Source organism: Diorhabda carinulata, chromosome 4 (assembly GCF_026250575.1).
Source record: "Diorhabda carinulata isolate Delta chromosome 4, icDioCari1.1, whole genome shotgun sequence".
Lineage (NCBI taxonomy): Eukaryota > Metazoa > Arthropoda > Insecta > Coleoptera > Chrysomelidae > Diorhabda > Diorhabda carinulata.
The window spans coordinates 33,438,727-33,458,881 of record NC_079463.1 but is presented as its reverse complement, the minus strand read 5'-3'; the positions used below and the strand labels follow the sequence as shown (position 1 = coordinate 33,458,881).

The following is a 20,155-nucleotide window of genomic DNA, read 5'->3' as shown; positions in this document are numbered from 1 at the left end:
AGGAAAATCGAAACAAAAATTATAATAATTATCGTTGAAAGCTTAAATATACAATATATCAACAACATTAATGACTAGAGTTGTCGTTAACAACCGATTATGATTGGTTATTCAACCTAATTTGAATAAACAACTTTAGTTTTCGTACAATACAAACAAAACTTATTTGAAAGTTTTAAAAATGTCTATTGTTGATTGTTATAATGAAGATCGTATTATAAATAATTGTCCAGGTCCTTTCTTAACAAATTGTTCTCCTTATGTTTGTCAAAGATTTAGTGACAAATTTATAACATTGTTAGAAAATTATACTTCTACTTATACAAAAGTTAGTAAAGTGATAGTTCTTGGAGATGTAGCTGTTGGAAAAACGTGTCTCGTGAACAGGTATAAAACAATTTCATTATTTTCATTGATTTTTTAATGTTTTTCAACCATTAATTATCTACTTTTTTTATTTCGTACAATCACGTAAGCGCTATGCAACTAGTATAACACTTTTGTATTTAAAATTATCTATAGAGTAGTGTCTATGAATATTATTTTTTATATTAAACGAACAATTCTTTTACTAAAATCATTTTTCTTTCAGATTTTGTCGAAAAATGTTTGATTCAAATTATAAAGCAACTATTGGAGTTGACTTCGAAGTTGAAAATTTCAAAATTTTGAACATACCATTCTCATTACAGATGTGAGTTCTAATATAATATATACATCATAAACTAGAATTCTTCAGAATTGTGAATGAATTATAATTAATTGAAAAAAAAAATTATTTCAGTTGGGATACTGCTGGTCAAGAAAGATTTAAATCTATAGCTCAATCGTATTACAGAGGCGCACACGGTGAGTTTTATAACTGTTTTTGTTACCTCCAGCCTTCTATTAAAATATTTCATTATTTTTTATATTTATTTTACTTTACTTTCGTAATATACCAGAAAATTGTTTAGTTTAAACTAATAATTCGAAATATTTCAGCACATTTTTTCAATATAGATATCACGCAACCACTTTTACACGTATACGTATAATGTGTTGCCTAACCTCACCGCTTAATTAGATATATATTCAATTTTCTTCAAATTTTCACTTATTAAACTGTTTTCAAAGTTTTTCGTGATTATTTTTTGTGATTTTAGGTCTGTTTTGATAGAAAATCAGTTTAAAAAAACATGTAAAAACTGATTTTCAATCGAAAGAGACATAAATTATCACGAAAGATATATATTTAATTATAATTTCCAGCTGTTATAATTGTATTCGATCTAACGAATCCTGAAAGTTTATACAATTGTCAAACATGGTTTAAAGAAGCCTCACAAACGTTTCCTTCAAAATTTCCTTTTTTATTCATAGTAGGCACTAAGAAGGATTTGATAGTAAGTGAATTTAAAGATATTTATAGATAGAATATATATTTATTATTATAGAAAAATTATGCTTATAAAAATATGGAAATTTGTGCTATAAAAATGGCAACTAAACTGAATGGTGAATACTGGTCTATTTCATCAAAAATTGGAACAAATGTTGATAGTTTATTCAGAAGAATCGCAGCTTTGACGTTTATAGAGTCGATTGAAATGGAATTTGCTTCGAAACAAACTAATAAAATAGGAAACAATTTAATCGGTCGGTATATTTTTCTTTATACATACATATATTATAATCTAACCAATTTTCATTAACAGATCTACAAATCAAGAAAACAAACTCCGAAAAATGTAGTGCAAACAAATGTTTTAATTAGAATTATTTTTTTCTAAATAAATATAACTTTCGAATTAGCATTTTTTATTATTATCGCATATCCCTCGTATATACCCGATTTTATTATCGAATTTGTAATTACATCGAACGCTCGGTAATTTGAATACAAAATCTGACAACCTTGTAGCGATTCAGCATATCATCTACAATTTCTGACGTACTGGCAATTGTGGATCTAAAGTTGGAAGAAAAGGGTTTTAACCAACTTGATGAAGCACGATTCGTGATCGTGTTTTTTAATTTAAAAAGTGAATTACCTATTTCAGTTGTTTGTGCAAGTTTTGTGTAAAACAACAAAGAAACGTAAGTCATTTGTTCGTATATAAAACATATTTCGATGGTTATAGGTATAAAATATTTTGAGGTTAACATTTTCTTTCATAAATGTTTTGTAATATAATACAGTTATTTTATTTATATATTAAAATTATTTCGGACGATTTGATTTTTATTAAATACAATTACGTCTTATCTATTTTGTTGGACTTTGAATTATAACTAGAATTGTACGTGTTTGAATATTGTGATATGTTATGTAAAATTACGATTTTTTTAATCATAGTCTATCAGTCACCAATTTTACTGTTTGACTGTGTATTATTATAATTTAAACGACCTTGAATCTCTCTTATTTATGCTTAAAAGTTATAGTTCAGTTTTTTTAAATAGAAAACTTTATTTTTTGTCTTGATCCCAAATAAAAACTATCATGATTAATAACAACGACATATAATTTGAGTTAAAAAATGTAATGTAAAATTTATATATTCAAACCTATAGTCCAGTCATCAATAGCTTTTGGTTAGTAATTTTTACGGACCGAATATTAGTCCAGTAGAATTAAACTACAAATCGGAAATTTCAACCCCAATACGAGTATCCTAGTTTTCCCCCACCACTTAAGAAAAAAAAAATAACTTAGAAACTCAATTGCAAACGCTGATAACGAAATTCTTATTGATAAAGAGTATTTCTTATATTCAGATTTAAAATTTCCGATCGATAACACAAACTACTTCTCTTTATCCAATACATAGCAGACATATTATGTTATCTTCGTCGCGTTTCTTCAACATCGATGAATGATGCGGTGTTGTCGGTTAAGAAATATTTTCACTAGAACGAAATAATAAACATAAGAATGTCAAGGTAGGTCTGCATTACGTACATTTTTTGCTATTGCAAGTTGTGCTGTGGCACTGAACTCGACTACTGTCTCGTTATGGTTTTCAATAAAGATCGACTACACGGTTTTATAGTTTCTGAGAAATAAAGCGGGTTTTACCTTGCTTAATTTTTAATAGTATCAATTTTCGTCTTGTATGTTTGATTTTTTCATTTTTGTCAGATCTTTTGGTTTACAGGAAATATGTCGATTTTTTTAAAACGTTCATTTGGTCAGATACTATGCAAATAATACAATATTGTATGTAGATTTTAAACAGTTTATGATAAATAATCAATGATAAACGTAAACGAATTTGATTTAACATCGTCATAAGTACTCATTTACATTGTCTTCTAATTATAAATATGTACGAATAGTCGATAGAAAATATTATGAAACATCACACAAACTATTTTAACTTTTTCATTAATAGTATTTCTTCTATAATAAATATGTTACATAAATTCTTATAAAAAAAATTAGTATATCTTGTAAACTTGTTGCGTAACGGCAACACTGTTTATGTCTGTTGTCCGATACGTTACGTCACTAATATTTATAATAAAGCGCGCTAATTAACAGCTCACTTTAGTTTAAGGCACGTTCACAATCGCTCGTGTCTAATAATAAGAAGGTATCACGTGTTAGTGACATTTCTGGTAAAATTTACGCCGTTTTTTGTTTTTTTTTTTTTTTTCTAATTTTGATTCAACTGTGATAATTACAATGGAAAGTTTTCCGGTAATTTGGATTAGTTTCGTTGTTTTGGTGAGTTTGACATTATTTCGATGTTGGTAAATTAATTTTGTGACATTATCTTATCGATATGTTCTGATAAAGATAGGGTTGTTAAAACTATTCCCATATTTTATTTATATTTCGTAGTACTACAACTACAACCTTTATTTTAACAGTTATTTTTGAAAATAATTATTTTCCATATATAGAAATCTGTTATTTAAAAAACATGATTTAAAAAAAGTTAATTTATTATTACATTATCTCAAAAACAACTTTTATTTTATTAATATCAAATTTTATAAAAATTTTGACGTAACTTAACCTCTAATTTGTGAATTCATTACTTCTGATCAGTGTTGCCAAAAAAATTACCGTTTCTTATAAAACATGATTTATTAACACTTCCATCTTTTAGTAAGTTTTAATCAATCTCTTAATTTAATATTTAGAAAAATATGTTTTACGAAGTGAAATTTTGTTTTTTTATTCCTCCATATGTACTTTTTCCCCAAATTGATATGTTAACATAATTTTCAATAAATAATAATGACACTGCGTCATAATTTCGTCAAAAGCACTTGGCAACGCCGCTTCCGACTGTCTGCAAATTGGCACGTAGGTATAAAAAAGTGACGCGGCATATTTCGAATGTTTTTTCACAATAACAGAATCAAATTACAAATTATAATGAAAGTACGTACTGTGAAGTTCAAATAGGTCAAAAATAATTTCTATTCTAAATTATAACTACTCTTGAATATTTAAAATAAATATATTCATACATCATCTATGTGTCATATTAATTGGAAACCGTAAGAGGGCACTAATATATTTCAAATTCTTAAGAAACCTTTCAAGTATACAACACATTATACACGTTAATACTTCAATTATTTTATTATTAAAATTGTTTTTATTCAAAAATGTCTCGACTAGACTATAACATAAGTTAATAGTATTAAAATATACTCCGTCCCTCTTCTTATGAATTTAAATAACGTTTTTGAAGGTTAGGTTTGATTAACGACTACGTCTGTTATTTTTCGTATTTAAAACCTTCAAATAATTTAAATCAGTTTAGTGTCTGTATAATACACGTAACGGTAATATAACAGTATTTTTTGATAATTAAGATTTTTTTTGTAATTACAAATTATACTCATAGTTGCCAAGTCGATTATTAATTATTAAAACTTCTTCTTGTACAAAAAAAATATCGTTGTTGTAATTTCAAGGTATTTAGATGTTCTGGGAACTCCATTGTTGCCAGATTTACTAAAAAAAAAGAAAAATAAGGCAGATATTATTTGTATTCAAAATAATTTACTGATTTAAAAATACGAGGGTTTGTCATTAAGTTAGTTATATACGAGGGCTGGGTATTAAATAACGAGTCTGGTATATATGTATATGGATGAATCTAAAATAAATACGAGGGTCGTTTGATATTGAAGTGATTTTTTAGAAAATAAACACGTTTTAAAAGGAAAATTCCAAATTATAATTTTTCCAATTTCAAATAAAAGAGTTTGTGTATTAAAATGATGATTTCAGATCAAAATGAACGACGTAATTACAAATTATACTCATATTTGTTAAGTCTCTTATTATTAAAACTTCTACTTGTACAAAAAAAATATCGTTGTTGCAATTTCAAGGTTAGGTTTTACTTTAATGCAATACAATGTTATTTAGATGTTCTGGGAACTCCATTGTTGCCAGATTTACTAAAAAAAAAGAAAAATAAGATAAGATATTATTTGTATTCAAAATAATTTACTGATTTAAAAATACGAGGGTTTGTCATTAAGTTAGTTATATACGAGGGCTGGGTATTAAATAACGAGTCTGGTATATATGTATATGGATGAATCTAAAATAAATACGAGGGTCGTTTGATATTGAAGTGATTTTTTAGAAAATAAACACGTTTTAAAAGGAAAATTCCAAATTATAATTTTTCCAATTTCAAATAAAAGAGTTTGTGTATTAAAATGATGATTTCAGATCAAAATGAACGACGTAATTACAAATTATACTCATATTTGTTAAGTCTCTTGTTATTAAAACTTCTACTTGTACAAAAAAAATATCGTTGTTGTAATTTCAAGGTTTAGGTTTTACTTTAATGCAATACAATGTTATTTAGATGTTCTGGGAACTCCATTGTTGCCAGATTTACTAAAAAAAAAGAAAAATAAGATAAGACATTATTTGTATTCAAAATAATTTACTGATTTAAAAATACGAGGGTTTGTCATCAAGTTAGTTATATACGAGGGTTTGTCATTAAGTTAGTTAGTTATATACGAGGGTTTGTCATTAAGTTAGTTATATACGAGGGCTGGGTATTAAATAACGAGTCTGGTATATATGTATATGGATGAATCTAAAAGAAATACGAGGGTCGTTTGATATTGAAGTGATTTTTTAGAAATAAAAGAGTTTGTGTATTAAAATGATGATTTCAGATCAGAATGAACGACGTAGATGCCGATCTAGGTGCCGAACAGATACCGGAGGTGTCGGAAAATCTTTTCGGCACGTTCGACATCGTCCTTTTAACTTTAATAATCGGCGGCATCACCTGGTATCTTCTTAACAAGCACAAAAAGACGAAAACGATGTCGAACGGACGTTCATATTCTATACAGTGAGTGATATATTAAAATATATATACTCGGCGACGAAAATATACGGTGAAATTTTTACAGACCGACTTCTATGAGTTTACAATCGTCGACAGAAAATTCTTTTATCAAAAAATTGCAGTCTTCCGGTAGAAGTTTGGTCGTTTTCTACGGCAGCCAAACCGGCACCGGGGAAGAGTTCGCCGGACGTCTAGCCAAGGAAGGCGTCAGGTACCGGATGAAAGGCATGGTCGCCGACCCGGAGGAGTGCGATATGGTTAGTTTCGTTATGATTCGGCTCGGCCCGGACAATTAGACAATTCGTTTTTACTTGCAGGAAGAGTTGGTTAACCTCAAAAACATACCGAATTCTCTCGCTGTGTTCTGTTTGGCGACGTACGGCGAGGGCGATCCCACGGATAACGCCATGGAGTTTTACGAATGGCTGCAAAACGGCGACGCCGATCTCACCGGTCTAAACTACGCCGTAAGTATAAATGGTTGAGAATTTACAAGTAAATTTCGGTCGTTGGTGTATAGTTTTGCGTGCTAGTGTATCTAACTGTGATGAAAATGCCGAAAAAATGACTGATACCGAAAAATCGTTGGTTTTGGTGCGAGAAAAACGTTTAACGTTGAACTTGGACTGTTGAAAAACTTGGAGAAGGTTATGAGTGAAGAGGGTGGAGGGTTCGAGTACGTGAAATAAGTTGGTGAAGGGTGTTTTTTGTTATAAAGTTGCCGCGTTAGAATTTGGAGATTGGAGGGGTTGTAAGGGCAACAGGTGGAGGGTGGCGGTCATGTGAATCGGAAATTTGCTTTTTGTTTGAGAAAAATCTCGATTGTAAACTGTTTCGTAAGTGTGATATTGAATTTCGCTTTATTCTGTTTTAAATCATTGTAAAAACGAGTTACTTTTACAAATTTCGATTTTTGTAACTTTTTGATACTTGCATTTTTTTGTTTCCTTCGAAAAAAGTTGTAAAATTTTGAGCATCCGTTGGAGAAAACGTTTTTTCGAAGAATCCAGTTAAAATATCGATTTCCCCCTGTAAATCCGGAACTTTTTGATGTTTAAAAACATCCACTTTGTAAAGAACAAAAGCAGGAATCTTATTTTTATTTAAAAATCTTTTTCGATAAAAAATTTCGAACCCCAATTCGAAAAAACGTTTTTTTTTAACTCAAACTTTTAAAATATCGTTTTCCCCCTGTAAATCCATAGTTTTTTCATGTTTAAATACATCCACTTCGTAAATAACAAAAGCAGGAATCTTCTTTTTACTTAAAAATCTTTTTCGATAATAAATTTCGAACCTAAACTCGAGAAAACATTTTTTTTTTAACACAAACTTTTAAAATATCGATTTCCCCCTGTAAATCCATAGTTTTTTCATGTTTAAATACATCCACTTCGTAAATAACAAAAGCAGGAATCTTCTTTTTACTTAAAAATCTTTTTCGATAATAAATTTCGAACCTAAACTCGAGAAAACATTTTTTTTTTAACACAAACTTTTAAAATATCGATTTCCCCCTGTAAATCCATAGTTTTTTCATGTTTAAATACATCCACTTCGTAAATAACAAAAGCAGGAATCTTCTTTTTACTTAAAAATCTTTTTCGATAATAAATTTCGAACCTAAACTCGAGAAAACATTTTTTTTTAACACAAACTTTCAAAATATCGATTTCCCCCTGTAAATCCATAGTTTTTTCATGTTTAAATACATCCACTTCGTAAATAACAAAAGCAGGAATCTTCTTTTTACTTAAAAATCTTTTTCGATAATAAATTTCGAACCTAAACTCGAGAAAACATTTTTTTTTTAACACAAACTTTCAAAATATCGATTTCCCCCTGTAAATCCATAGTTTTTTCATGTTTAAATACATCCACTTCGTAAATAACAAAAGCAGGAATCTTCTGTTTACTTAAAAATCTTTTTCGATAATAAATTTCGAACCTAAACTCGAGAAAACATTTTTTTTTTAACACAAAATTTCAAAATATCGATTTCCCCCTGTAAATCCATAGTTTTTTCATGTTTAAATACATCCACTTCGTAAATAACAAAAGCAGGAATCTTCTGTTTACTTAAAAATCTTTTTCGATAATAAATTTCGAGCCTAAACTCGAGAAAACATTTTTTTTTTAACACAAACTTTTAAAATATCGATTTCCCCCTGTAAATCCATAGTTTTTTCATGTTTAAATACATCCACTTCGTAAATAACAAAAGCAGGAATCTTCTTTTTACTTAAAAATCTTTTTCGATAATAAATTTCGAACCTAAACTCGAGAAAACATTTTTTTTTTAACACAAACTTTTAAAATATCGATTTCCCCCTGTAAATCCATAGTTTTTTCATGTTTAAATACATCCACTTCGTAAATAACAAAAGCAGGAATCTTCTTTTTACTTAAAAATTTTTTTCGATAATAAATTTCGAACCTAAACTCGAGAAAACATTTTTTTTTAACACAAACTTTTAAAATATCGATTTCCCCCTGTAAATCCATAGTTTTTTCATGTTTAAATACATCCACTTCGTAAATAACAAAAGTAGGAATCTTCTTTTTATTTAAAAATCTTTTTCGATAATAAATTTCGAACCTAAACTCGAGAAAACTTTTTTTTTTAACTCAAACTTTCAAAATATCGATTTCCCCCTGTAAATCCATAGTTTTTTCATGTTTAAATACATCCACTTCGTAAATAACAAAAGTAGGAATCTTCTTTTTATTTAAAAATCTTTTTCGATAATAAATTTCGAACCCCAATTCGAGAAAACGTTTTTTTTTTTTAAATCAAACTTTTAAAATATCGATTTCCCCCTGTAAATCCACAGCTTTTGCTATTTAGAAACATCCACTTCGTAAATAACAAAAGCAGGAATCTTCTGTTTACTTAAAAATCTTTTTCGATAATAAATTTCGAGCCTAAATTCGAGAAAACGTTTTTTTTTTTAACTCAAACTTTTAAAATATCGATTTCCCCCTGTAAATCCACAGCTTTTGCTATTTAGAAACATCCACTTCGTAAATAACAAAAGCAGGAATCTTCTGTTTACTTAAAAATCTTTTTCGATAATAAATTTCGAGCCTAAATTCGAGAAAACGTTTTTTTTTTTAACTCAAACTTTTAAAATATCGATTTCCCCCTGTAAATCCATAGTTTTTTCATGTTTAAATACATCCACTTCGTAAATAACAAAAGCAGGAATCTTCTGTTTACTTAAAAATCTTTTTCGATAATAAATTTCGAACCCCAATTCGAGAAAACTTTTTTTTTTAACTCAAACTTTCAAAATATCGATTTCCCCCTGTAAATCCATAGTTTTTTCATGTTTAAATACATCCACTTCGTAAATAACAAAAGTAGGAATCTTCTTTTTATTTAAAAATCTTTTTCGATAATAAATTTCGAACCCCAATTCGAGAAAACGTTTTTTTTTTTTAAATCAAACTTTTAAAATATCGATTTCCCCCTGTAAAACCACAGCTTCTTTGCTAGTCCAAAAAAAAATCGTAGACTGCAAAAAAATAATATGGCCGAAGTTACCAAACAAAGAGAGAACAAGTGAATGAGAAAGAAGGAAGAAATTGCAGCCAATCAGCAAATCTGTATCCACCTGTTCTCAAAACAATTCTCCCCCCGTCTCTTCTTCCTAAAACATCGAAACTATTGTGATGATTTTAACGAGTAGCATTGTTCGTTTTACGCGATTCCGATGTGTTGTTTAACAAAATAGCAGCTAATAATTTTTGAAAAGTGTTTACAAATGTATCAATGAACGTTTTCCATGAATAAAAACCTTTCCAGGTATTTGGATTGGGAAATAAAACGTACGAACATTATAATAAGGTGGCAATATACGTCGATAAACGTCTGGAAGAACTAGGAGCCACCAGACTGTACGACCTTGGACTTGGAGACGATGACGCGAAGTAAGTAATTTCTCGAATTCCCTCGTATTAAAAAAATGATTAATAATAATACATAAAAACGTGTTTTTTATACGAGGTATCAGAAAAAAATTATTATTGCAGCATCGAAGATGATTTTATTACTTGGAAAGATAAATTTTGGCCGGCCGTTTGTGAACATTTCGGTATCGAATCTACGGGAGAGGATATCAACATGCGTCAATATAGACTCGAGGAATTCGACGAGGCCCCAGACAGGGTCTTCACGGGAGAAATGGCCAGACTACAGTCTCTCAAAAACCAAAGACCGTGAGATATTTTTATATATAAATATTTTATTTTATTATATTTTTGTTTATTTCAGGCCGTACGACGCTAAAAATCCGTTTCTTTCTAAAATTAAGGTTAACAGGGAGCTGCATAAAAGCGGAGACCGGTCCTGTATGCATATCGAGTTCGATATCGAGGGGTCTAAAATGCGTTACGACGCCGGGGATCATTTAGCGGTTTACCCCATCAACGATATCGAATTGGTTGAAAAATTGGGGAAATATTGCGCTAAAGATCTCAATACTATATTTTCTTTGATTAATACCGACGAGGAATCCAGCAAGAAACATCCTTTCCCTTGTCCTTGTTCCTACAGAACTGCCTTGTTGCATTACGTGGATATCACTCAGAATCCCAGGTAAGAGTTACATCATACTTAATCCATTTTTGTTTAAAAAGAATTTTTTTCATCTAAATTATTTCGAAATTATATAAAAACTTTTTATTTACATGAAAAATAAATTATGTTTTAACAGTTCGAGTAGATCCGGACCTGTTGTTTGTTTACATTACCTGTCAATGAAATTCTCTAGTTCAGTCTTAGTGTAAATCTATTTCATTCAATGCGTCATCGGTGTTGCCAGAATGTAAAATTTTCCTTCAATATTAATAATTTTTTTAAATAAAAATTTTACACCTAATTACATAATACATTTGTATAAATATTCTATTTTTATTAACATTGAATAAATAATTGCGTAAAACCAAATATGAATCGTCATTTACAAGATTCATTTCTATTAAAAAAGTTTGACAATACTGTTCCAACCGGATACAAGTTAAGATTGTTGTAAATAGCGAATCAAATTTACATGTTGCCAAGTTTGCTTCTACTTCGGAAATCATTTGAAATTGATAATAACATTTTGAAATACGAAAATTTGTGAAATAAATTGTTTTGAGAATTTTTATTTCGTTGTAACGGCCATTTAAAACTGTATTTAGAGGTTTGAAAGATTTTCTTACTTAGAAAATAAATACTAAAAAAAATTTCAAATGTACAAAAATTATGGTTATATTAATGTATTAGAAGTAAATTAATTATTTGGAGAATTTTTATTTTGTTGTAATGGTCATTTAAAAACTTTCTTAGAGGTTTAAAAGATTCTCATTCTATTATAGGAAATTTAACAAAATCAGTTTGGCAACACTGTTTTAATCATATCCATTAGCTCGTTCATATAAAACTGCAGTCTACTTAACAACATATTTATTAATTAGAATAATATTTTCAATAGTAATATATCAAAAATTAATTGTATTTATTCAAATTATGAAAAAAAAAAATTTAGTAAATTGATCTTAATTATTCATATTTAACATTTTTTTAACGAAATATTTATTATGACGCTTGGCAACTATGCAACTCTTTCTAACTACCGCCATGATTGATAAACCAAATAGAATTTACATGTTGCCAAGTTTTGATTCTACTTCGGAAATAATTTTAAAAAAATAGTATTCTTTGAAAAATGTTTGAAATATAAGAAAATTTCAGGCATTGCAGGTGAAATCAATTAATTGCATGGATATTTTGATTTTTTGTATCGACGTATCGAAAGAAATTCAATCTTTTAGGGATCGTGAATCAATACATTAAAGCTTTAAAAAAAATAGTTCAGTTATTAAAAACGAAATTATTTCGATAGAAATATTATAAAAAAGTGTTTTTCTTTTCATATGAAACAAATTTTATACATCAATCGTAATATTTTATATTTAATACTTTTTCAAGGAAATGTTTGCGATGAAGTTTGGCAACGATGTAACTAAACTCTTTATGTTATATATTCCGCCATGATTGATGTACTAAATAAAATTCATATGTTGCCAAGTCTGATTCTACTTCGGAAATAATTTTTAAAAAATAGTGTTCTTTGAAAAATGTTTGAAATATAAGAAAATTTGAGGCATTGCAGGTGAAATCAATTAATTGCATGGATATTTTGATTTTTTGTATCGACGTATCGAAAGAAATTCAATCTTTTAGGGATCGTGAATCAATACATTAAAGCTTTAAAAAAAATAGTTCAGTTATTAAAAACGAAATTATTTCGATAGAAATATTATAAAAAAGTGTTTTTCTTTTCATATGAAACAAATTTTATACATCAATCGTAATATTTTATATTTAATACTTTTTCAAGGAAATGTTTGCGATGAAGTTTGGCAACGATGTAACTAAACTCTTTATGTTATATATTCCGCCATGATTGATGTACTAAATAAAATTCACATGTTGCCAAGTCTGATTCTACTTCGGAAATAATTTTAAAAAAATAGTATTCTTTGAAAAATGTTTGAAATATAAGAAAATTTCAGGCATCGCAGGTAAAATTAATTAATTGCTGGGATATTTTGATTTTTTGTATCGAAGTATCGAAAGAAATTCAATCTTTTAGGGATCGTGAATCAATACATTAAAGCTTTAAAAAAAATAGTTCAGTTATTGAAAACGAAATTATTTCGATAGAAATATTATAAAAAAGTGTTTTTCTTTTCATATGAAACAAATTTTATACATCAATCTTAATATTTTATATTTAATACTTTTTCAAGGAAATGTTTGCGATGAAGTTTGGCAACTATGTAACTAAACTCTTTATGTTATATATTCCGCCATGATTGATGCAGTAAATAAAATTCACATGTTGCCAAGTTTGATTTTACTTCGGAAATAATTTGAAAAAAATTTGAATTATACGAAAATTATCTTGTTTTTTGAAACATCAATACAATAAAAAAATTGTGCAAGTTTTTAAATGAAAATTATTTTGATATAATAATTAAAAAAAAAATGTTTTCCACGTGTACTTATAGTTGAAACTTTTTCAAGGAAATGTTTTCGATGAAGTTTGGCAACTATGTAACTAAACTCTTTATGTTATATATTCCGCCATGATTGATGCAGTAAATAAAATTCACATGTTGCCAAGTTTGATTTTACTTCGGAAATAATTTGAAAAAAATTTGAATTATACGAAAATTATCTTGTTTTTTGAAACATCAATACAATAAAAAAATTGTGCAAGTTTTTAAATGAAAATTATTTTGATATAATAATTAAAAAAAAATGTTTTCCACGTGTACTTATAGTTGAAACTTTTTCAAGGAAATGTTTTCGATGAAGTTTGGCAACTATGTAACTAAACTCTTTATGTTATATATTCCGCCATGATTGATGCAGTAAATAAAATTCACATGTTGCCAAGTTTGATTTTACTTCGGAAATAATTTGAAAAAAATTTGAATTATACGAAAATTATCTTGTTTTTTGAAACATCAATACAATAAAAAAATTGTGCAAGTTTTTAAATGAAAATTATTTTGATATGATAATTAAAAAAAAAATGTTTTCCACGTATACTTATAGTTGAAACTTTTTCAAGGAAATATCCACTATGACATTTGGCAACGATGTAAAACTCGTTTACGTTATACCTTCCGCCATGATTGTTGAACCGATTTACACGTTGCCACGTTTAATTTTATTTCCGAGATAAATTTCATATTAAAGTTTTATTTCAATAATTTTGTTTGGTAAACTGAATCGATTGAAAAATTAATAAAAAAATCGATTTCCGTAGAACTCACATCTTGAAAGAATTGGCGGAATATTGTAGCGATCCCGCCGAAAAAGAAAAATTGAAATTAATGTCGACCACCACCCCGGAGGGCAAAGCTCTATACCAACAATGGATAATCGAAGACAACAGAAACATCATACATATTTTGGAAGACATGCCTTCCTGTCATCCAGCTCTGGATCATTTATGCGAATTATTACCGAGACTCCAACCGAGATATTATTCGATATCCTCGTCTCCGAAACTTTATCCGAATACGGTCCATATAACGGCCGTCGTCGTCGAATACGACACCCCCACCGGTCGCCACAACAAAGGCGTAGCCACCACCTGGTTGAAAATGAAGATTCCCGATCCGGAAAAGGAACTTCCTACCGTTCCTATATTCATCCGGAAATCGCAGTTCAGATTGCCGACCAAATCTCAGATTCCCATCATTATGATCGGACCCGGTACTGGATTTGCACCGTTCAGAGGATTTATACAAGAACGGTAAACATTGATTGAATTATGTCCATTTACTTATTTAATCCACCCTGTATAAAACTATTTTTTCATGTTAAATTCAACACCTTGATTGTGTTTCATATGGATTTTCTCTTATAAGTCCCTCGAAGTTTGACCTAACCTTCAATTTTTTTCGATAAGTCCTATGAAACACTTTGAATTTCCCGATTTTTAAATTTTTGCTTTGAATTTCCTCAATAAGTCCTATGAAACGCGTTGTAGTTTCAAAATTTTCGGACTTCGTCATCGATTTAACTTGATAAGTCCTATGAAACACAAATTTTCGAATTTTATATGAAATTTCCTCAATAAGTCCTATTAAATTCATCGTATTTGTAAAATTTTTGGACTTGGTCACCAATTTAATTAAATAAGTCCAATGAAACTCCTCGATTTTTCCAAATTTTCGAATTTTACAATTAATTTATCCAATGAAACACCTTCTACGTACAAAACACCTTAAATTTTCTGAATTTTTGGATTTTACCCTCGGTTTTCATCAATAAGTCCTATAAAACATCTGAAACTTCGAATTTCCTTCAATAAGTCTTATGAAACACTTCGAATTATCTACGTATTTGGATTTTACCCGCAGTTTTCATCAATAAGTCCTAATAAAACATCTAAAACTTTCAATTTTCTTCGATAAGTCCTATAAAATACTTCGAATTTTCTATTTTTTGGACTTTACTGTCATTTTACATCAAATAAGTCCTATAAAACATCTGAAACTTCGAATTTCCTTCAATAAGTCTTATGAAACACTTCGAATTATCTACGTATTTGGATTTTACCCGCAGTTTTCATCAATAAGTCCTAATAAAACATCTAAAACTTTCAATTTTCTTCGATAAGTCCTATAAAATACTTCGAATTTTCTATTTTTTGGACTTTACCGTCAATTTACATCAAATAAGTCCTATAAAACATCTGAAACTTCGAATTTCCTTCAATAAGTCTTATGAAACACTTCGAATTATCTACGTATTTGGATTTTACCCGCAGTTTTCATCAATAAGTCCTAATAAAACATCTAAAACTTTCAATTTTCTTCGATAAGTCCTATAAAATACTTCGAATTTTCTATTTTTTGGACTTTACCGTCAATTTACATCAAATAAGTCCTATAAAACATCTGAAACTTCGAATTTCCTTCAATAAGTCTTATGAAACACTTCGAATTATCTACGTATTTGGATTTTACCCGCAGTTTTCATCAATAAGTCCTAATAAAACATCTAAAACTTTCAATTTTCTTCGATAAGTCCTATAAAATACTTCGAATTTTCTATTTTTTGGACTTTACCGTCAATTTACATCAAATAAGTCCTATAAAACATCTGAAACTTCGAATTTCCTTCAATAAGTCTTATGAAACACTTCGAATTATCTACGTATTTGGATTTTACCCGCAGTTTTCATCAATAAGTCCTAATAAAACATCTAGAACTTTCAATTTTCTTCAATAAGTCCTATAAAATACTTCGAATTTTCTATTTTTTGGACTTTACCGTCAATTTACATCAAATAAGTCCTATAAAACATCTGAAACTTCGAATTTCCTTTAATAAGTCTTATGAAACACTTCGAATTATCTACGTATTTGGATTTTACCCGCAGTTTTCATCAATAAGTCCTAATAAAACATCTAAAACTTTCAATTTTCTTCGATAAGTCCTATAAAATACTTCGAATTTTCTATTTTTTGGACTTTACCGTCAATTTACATCAAATAAGTCCTATAAAACATCTGAAACTTCGAATTTCCTTCAATAAGTCTTATGAAACACTTCGAATTATCTACGTATTTGGATTTTACCCGCAGTTTTCATCAATAAGTCCTAATAAAACATCTAAAACTTTCAATTTTCTTCGATAAGTCCTATAAAATACTTCGAATTTTCTATTTTTTGGACTTTACTGTCATTTTACATCAAATAAGTCCTATAAAACATCTGAAACTTCGAATTTCCTTCAATAAGTCTTACGAAACACTTCGAATTATCTACGTATTTGGATTTTACCCGCAGTTTTCATCAATAAGTCCTAATAAAACATCTAAAACTTTCAATTTTCTTCGATAAGTCCTATAAAATACTTCGAATTTTCTATTTTTTGGACTTTACTGTCATTTTACATCAAATAAGTCCTATAAAACATCTGAAACTTCGAATTTCCTTCAATAAGTCTTACGAAACACTTCGAATTATCTACGTATTTGGATTTTACCCGCAGTTTTCATCAATAAGTCCTAATAAAACATCTAAAACTTTCAATTTTCTTCGATAAGTCCTATAAAATACTTCGAATTTTCTATTTTTTGGACTTTACCGTCAATTTACATCAAATAAGTCCTATAAAACATCTGAAACTTCGAATTTCCTTTAATAAGTCTTATGAAACACTTCGAATTATCTACGTATTTGGATTTTACCCGCAGTTTTCATCAATAAGTCCTAATAAAACATCTAAAACTTTCAATTTTCTTCGATAAGTCCTATAAAATACTTCGAATTTTCTATTTTTTGGACTTTACCGTCAATTTACATCAAATAAGTCCTATAAAACATCTGAAACTTCGAATTTCCTTCAATAAGTCTTATGAAACACTTCGAATTATCTACGTATTTGGATTTTACCCGCAGTTTTCATCAATAAGTCCTAATAAAACATCTAAAACTTTCAATTTTCTTCGATAAGTCCTATAAAATACTTCGAATTTTCTATTTTTTGGACTTTACTGTCATTTTACATCAAATAAGTCCTATAAAACATCTGAAACTTCGAATTTCCTTCAATAAGTCTTACGAAACACTTCGAATTATCTACGTATTTGGATTTTACCCGCAGTTTTCATCAATAAGTCCTAATAAAACATCTAAAACTTTCAATTTTCTTCGATAAGTCCTATAAAATACTTCGAATTTTCTATTTTTTGGACTTTACCGTCAATTTACACCAAATAAGTCCTATAAAACATCTGAAACTTTCAATTTTTTCTAACAAGTCCATTGAAACACCTCGAAATTTCTACGCATTTGGATTTTATCATCAGTTTTCATCATCAAGTCTTATGAAACACCTGTTAATTTAAACGTTTTTGGGTTTGCTTCGATAATTTTTATGAAACACTTCGAATTTTCTTCATTTTTGGATATAACCTTCAAATTTTTCTACGAAACACTTTTCCCTCGGTCTTTGGACGACACTTTCTACTTTTTAAATAAATCCAATGAAGAATTTCCAATTTTCCTCCATAGAAATCACTGTAAGGAAGAGGGGAAACCCGTAGGCGAAACTGTACTGTACTTCGGCTGCAGAAAGAAGAGCGAAGATTTCATTTACGAAGAAGAATTATTGGACTACGAAAAGAAAGGTTTAGTAACTTTGCATCTCGCCTTCTCCAGAGACCAACCCCAGAAGATTTACGTGACGCATCTATTAGAAAAACAAGCCGACGAAGTCTGGAAAATAATCGGCGACAATAACGGACACGTTTACATTTGCGGGTGAGTAATTAACTAAAAATTCCCTCGATCCCCTTATAATTTCGAAGTCCGGCAACGTCGCTCGAAATAGATCGCGCGCTAGCTTTATGAATTTTTTTCCAGTGATGCCAAATCGATGGCGACCGACGTTCGCGCTATTCTTACGAAAATTCTTCAGGACAAAGGATCCATGACTGAAGAACAGGCATCGGCTTACCTGAAGAAGATGGAAACGCAGAAACGTTTATCGGCCGATGTGTGGAGTTAATGAAATCCTCCAAATTAGTTTTTCAATTATTTTTTTTTGTTAAGGTGACTTTATCATTTTTAATATTCCGGCTGTTATTTACATCAATTAATACATTGGTGACTGTATGTTATATAGATTTTTAAAAACGATGCATTTAATTTAATAGATAATTCCAGTGCCTTTTAAATCACGTTTCCGTTATTATTTTTGACAGATTTATACCAAATTCTAAATAATAAAAAAATATTTTTTTTCATACATTTCTACGTAAATCTTTGTAATATGAGAAATTTTTAACATTAAAAACATTTTGCTCGCTTTTCCTTATAAATATTTAATAAAAATAGATTATTTTTAAAAATTGTTTTATTTAATACCACCCGTTATAAATTCCTAATCCAACCCTGTTCTTAGTACTGACAACAACCGGTGATATGGAGGGGATAAAAAACGCGCGTACTAATATCGAGACACGCCAATAGCCTACAAATTTACATGAATTACAGTGTTGCAAGTGATTTTTACATGGAAAACTATTTTTATTTATACTAAAGTTCGCTTTTTCTTCAAAATATATAATAAAAACTAATTATTTCATCCCATAACACCTATTATAAATTTATAATCCGACCCTGTTCTTTGACAACCGGAAATAGGGAGGGAACAATAAGCTTAGACGACAGGGATGCCATGTCTCACGATTTGTTATGAGATATCACTATTTCACTTTCAATCTCAAAATATTGAGTTAAATTGTTTGACAGAGAACCAATAATGCAGATCAAGCCGTTCCTCGATTCAATTATAGAAATAGTACCATCAGTTCCTGTCCAAGATCTTTATTTCGAATTTTAGATTTTTCTTACAACGGATCTAACGATTTTAGCTTCTGAACATCTGGCATCCCTGTTGGACTAGTGCGCATTTAAATTTCGACGAGGTTCCATTTTGATTTATGCGTGCTTTGTCAAGTGTCTGTCATGAAATTATGATGTGTCTAATCAAATTTTCACAAAAATATGTTAAAAACAAGGATTGTTATCATCAAGTAGTGCTAAAATAAATAATACTAATATGTGAAGTTTATCATTTTACACTGGAATGGTGATTTTGCGTCAAATGTCAACGCTGTTTGTTGTTACACCTGATACACGTGCTTTTGTTTTCGCATTTTCAGTCACTAAATAAACAGTTTTAGTTTAAAAGTGTTAAGTTAGTGAATATTATATGCGTTGTTTCAGTGAGAACGATATCGTGTGAAGTGAAAACGTGTAAAATAATTAAAACTGAAGGTTTTTTTTTCACCAGTAAGTAGATCTATATTGTGAAATTAATATAATAATTCACAAATTATTGGCTATGTTTCTTACCTTTTCCATTGAATTTTGTAATACTTAGTTTCGTAAAAATCTAGTACCACTAAATGGATTAATTTATCATTGACAGCAACGATACAACCAGCGCCTCCAAACATAACGGATTTTTTGTCAACTTCGTCGATTACATTATATCACTCTATAATAAAATTTTCACTAATTTATATGAATTTTCTTGAATATTTTTTCCAAAATACCATCCACAAATTATAATTACAACCCTGAATATTACAGAACAAAAAAAATATAACGAATTATATCTGTAACGAAATAAGACTTCTAAAAAAAGAAGAATCTGCATCGTGAAGTTCTCTATTTACCTTAAATAGTAGTGAAATATGGTTATGATGACGATAATTATTGTAATTTA

General features: G+C 28.9%; 2 protein-coding genes across 2 annotated transcripts; both read left to right on the top strand.

Annotated features, from left to right (window-relative positions):
* Window positions 1-181: 181 nt before the first annotated feature.
* LOC130893053 (ras-related protein Rab-34-like) lies at window positions 182-1,793 on the top strand. Its single transcript, XM_057798820.1, has 6 exons — window positions 182-387; window positions 593-694; window positions 785-849; window positions 1,252-1,385; window positions 1,437-1,638; window positions 1,698-1,793. The coding sequence occupies exons 1-6, from the start codon at window positions 182-184 to the stop codon at window positions 1,754-1,756; spliced, it is 768 nt and encodes a 255-aa protein (XP_057654803.1). The 3' UTR covers window positions 1,757-1,793.
* Window positions 1,794-2,959: 1,166 nt separating this feature from the next.
* Window positions 2,960-18,770, top strand: LOC130892780 (NADPH--cytochrome P450 reductase). Its single transcript, XM_057798389.1, has 10 exons — window positions 2,960-3,712; window positions 6,157-6,338; window positions 6,400-6,592; window positions 6,653-6,802; window positions 10,144-10,268; window positions 10,371-10,556; window positions 10,612-10,935; window positions 14,165-14,656; window positions 17,932-18,180; window positions 18,283-18,770. The coding sequence occupies exons 1-10, from the start codon at window positions 3,671-3,673 to the stop codon at window positions 18,425-18,427; spliced, it is 2,088 nt and encodes a 695-aa protein (XP_057654372.1). The 5' UTR covers window positions 2,960-3,670; the 3' UTR covers window positions 18,428-18,770.
* The last annotated feature ends 1,385 nt before the right edge of the window (window positions 18,771-20,155 follow it).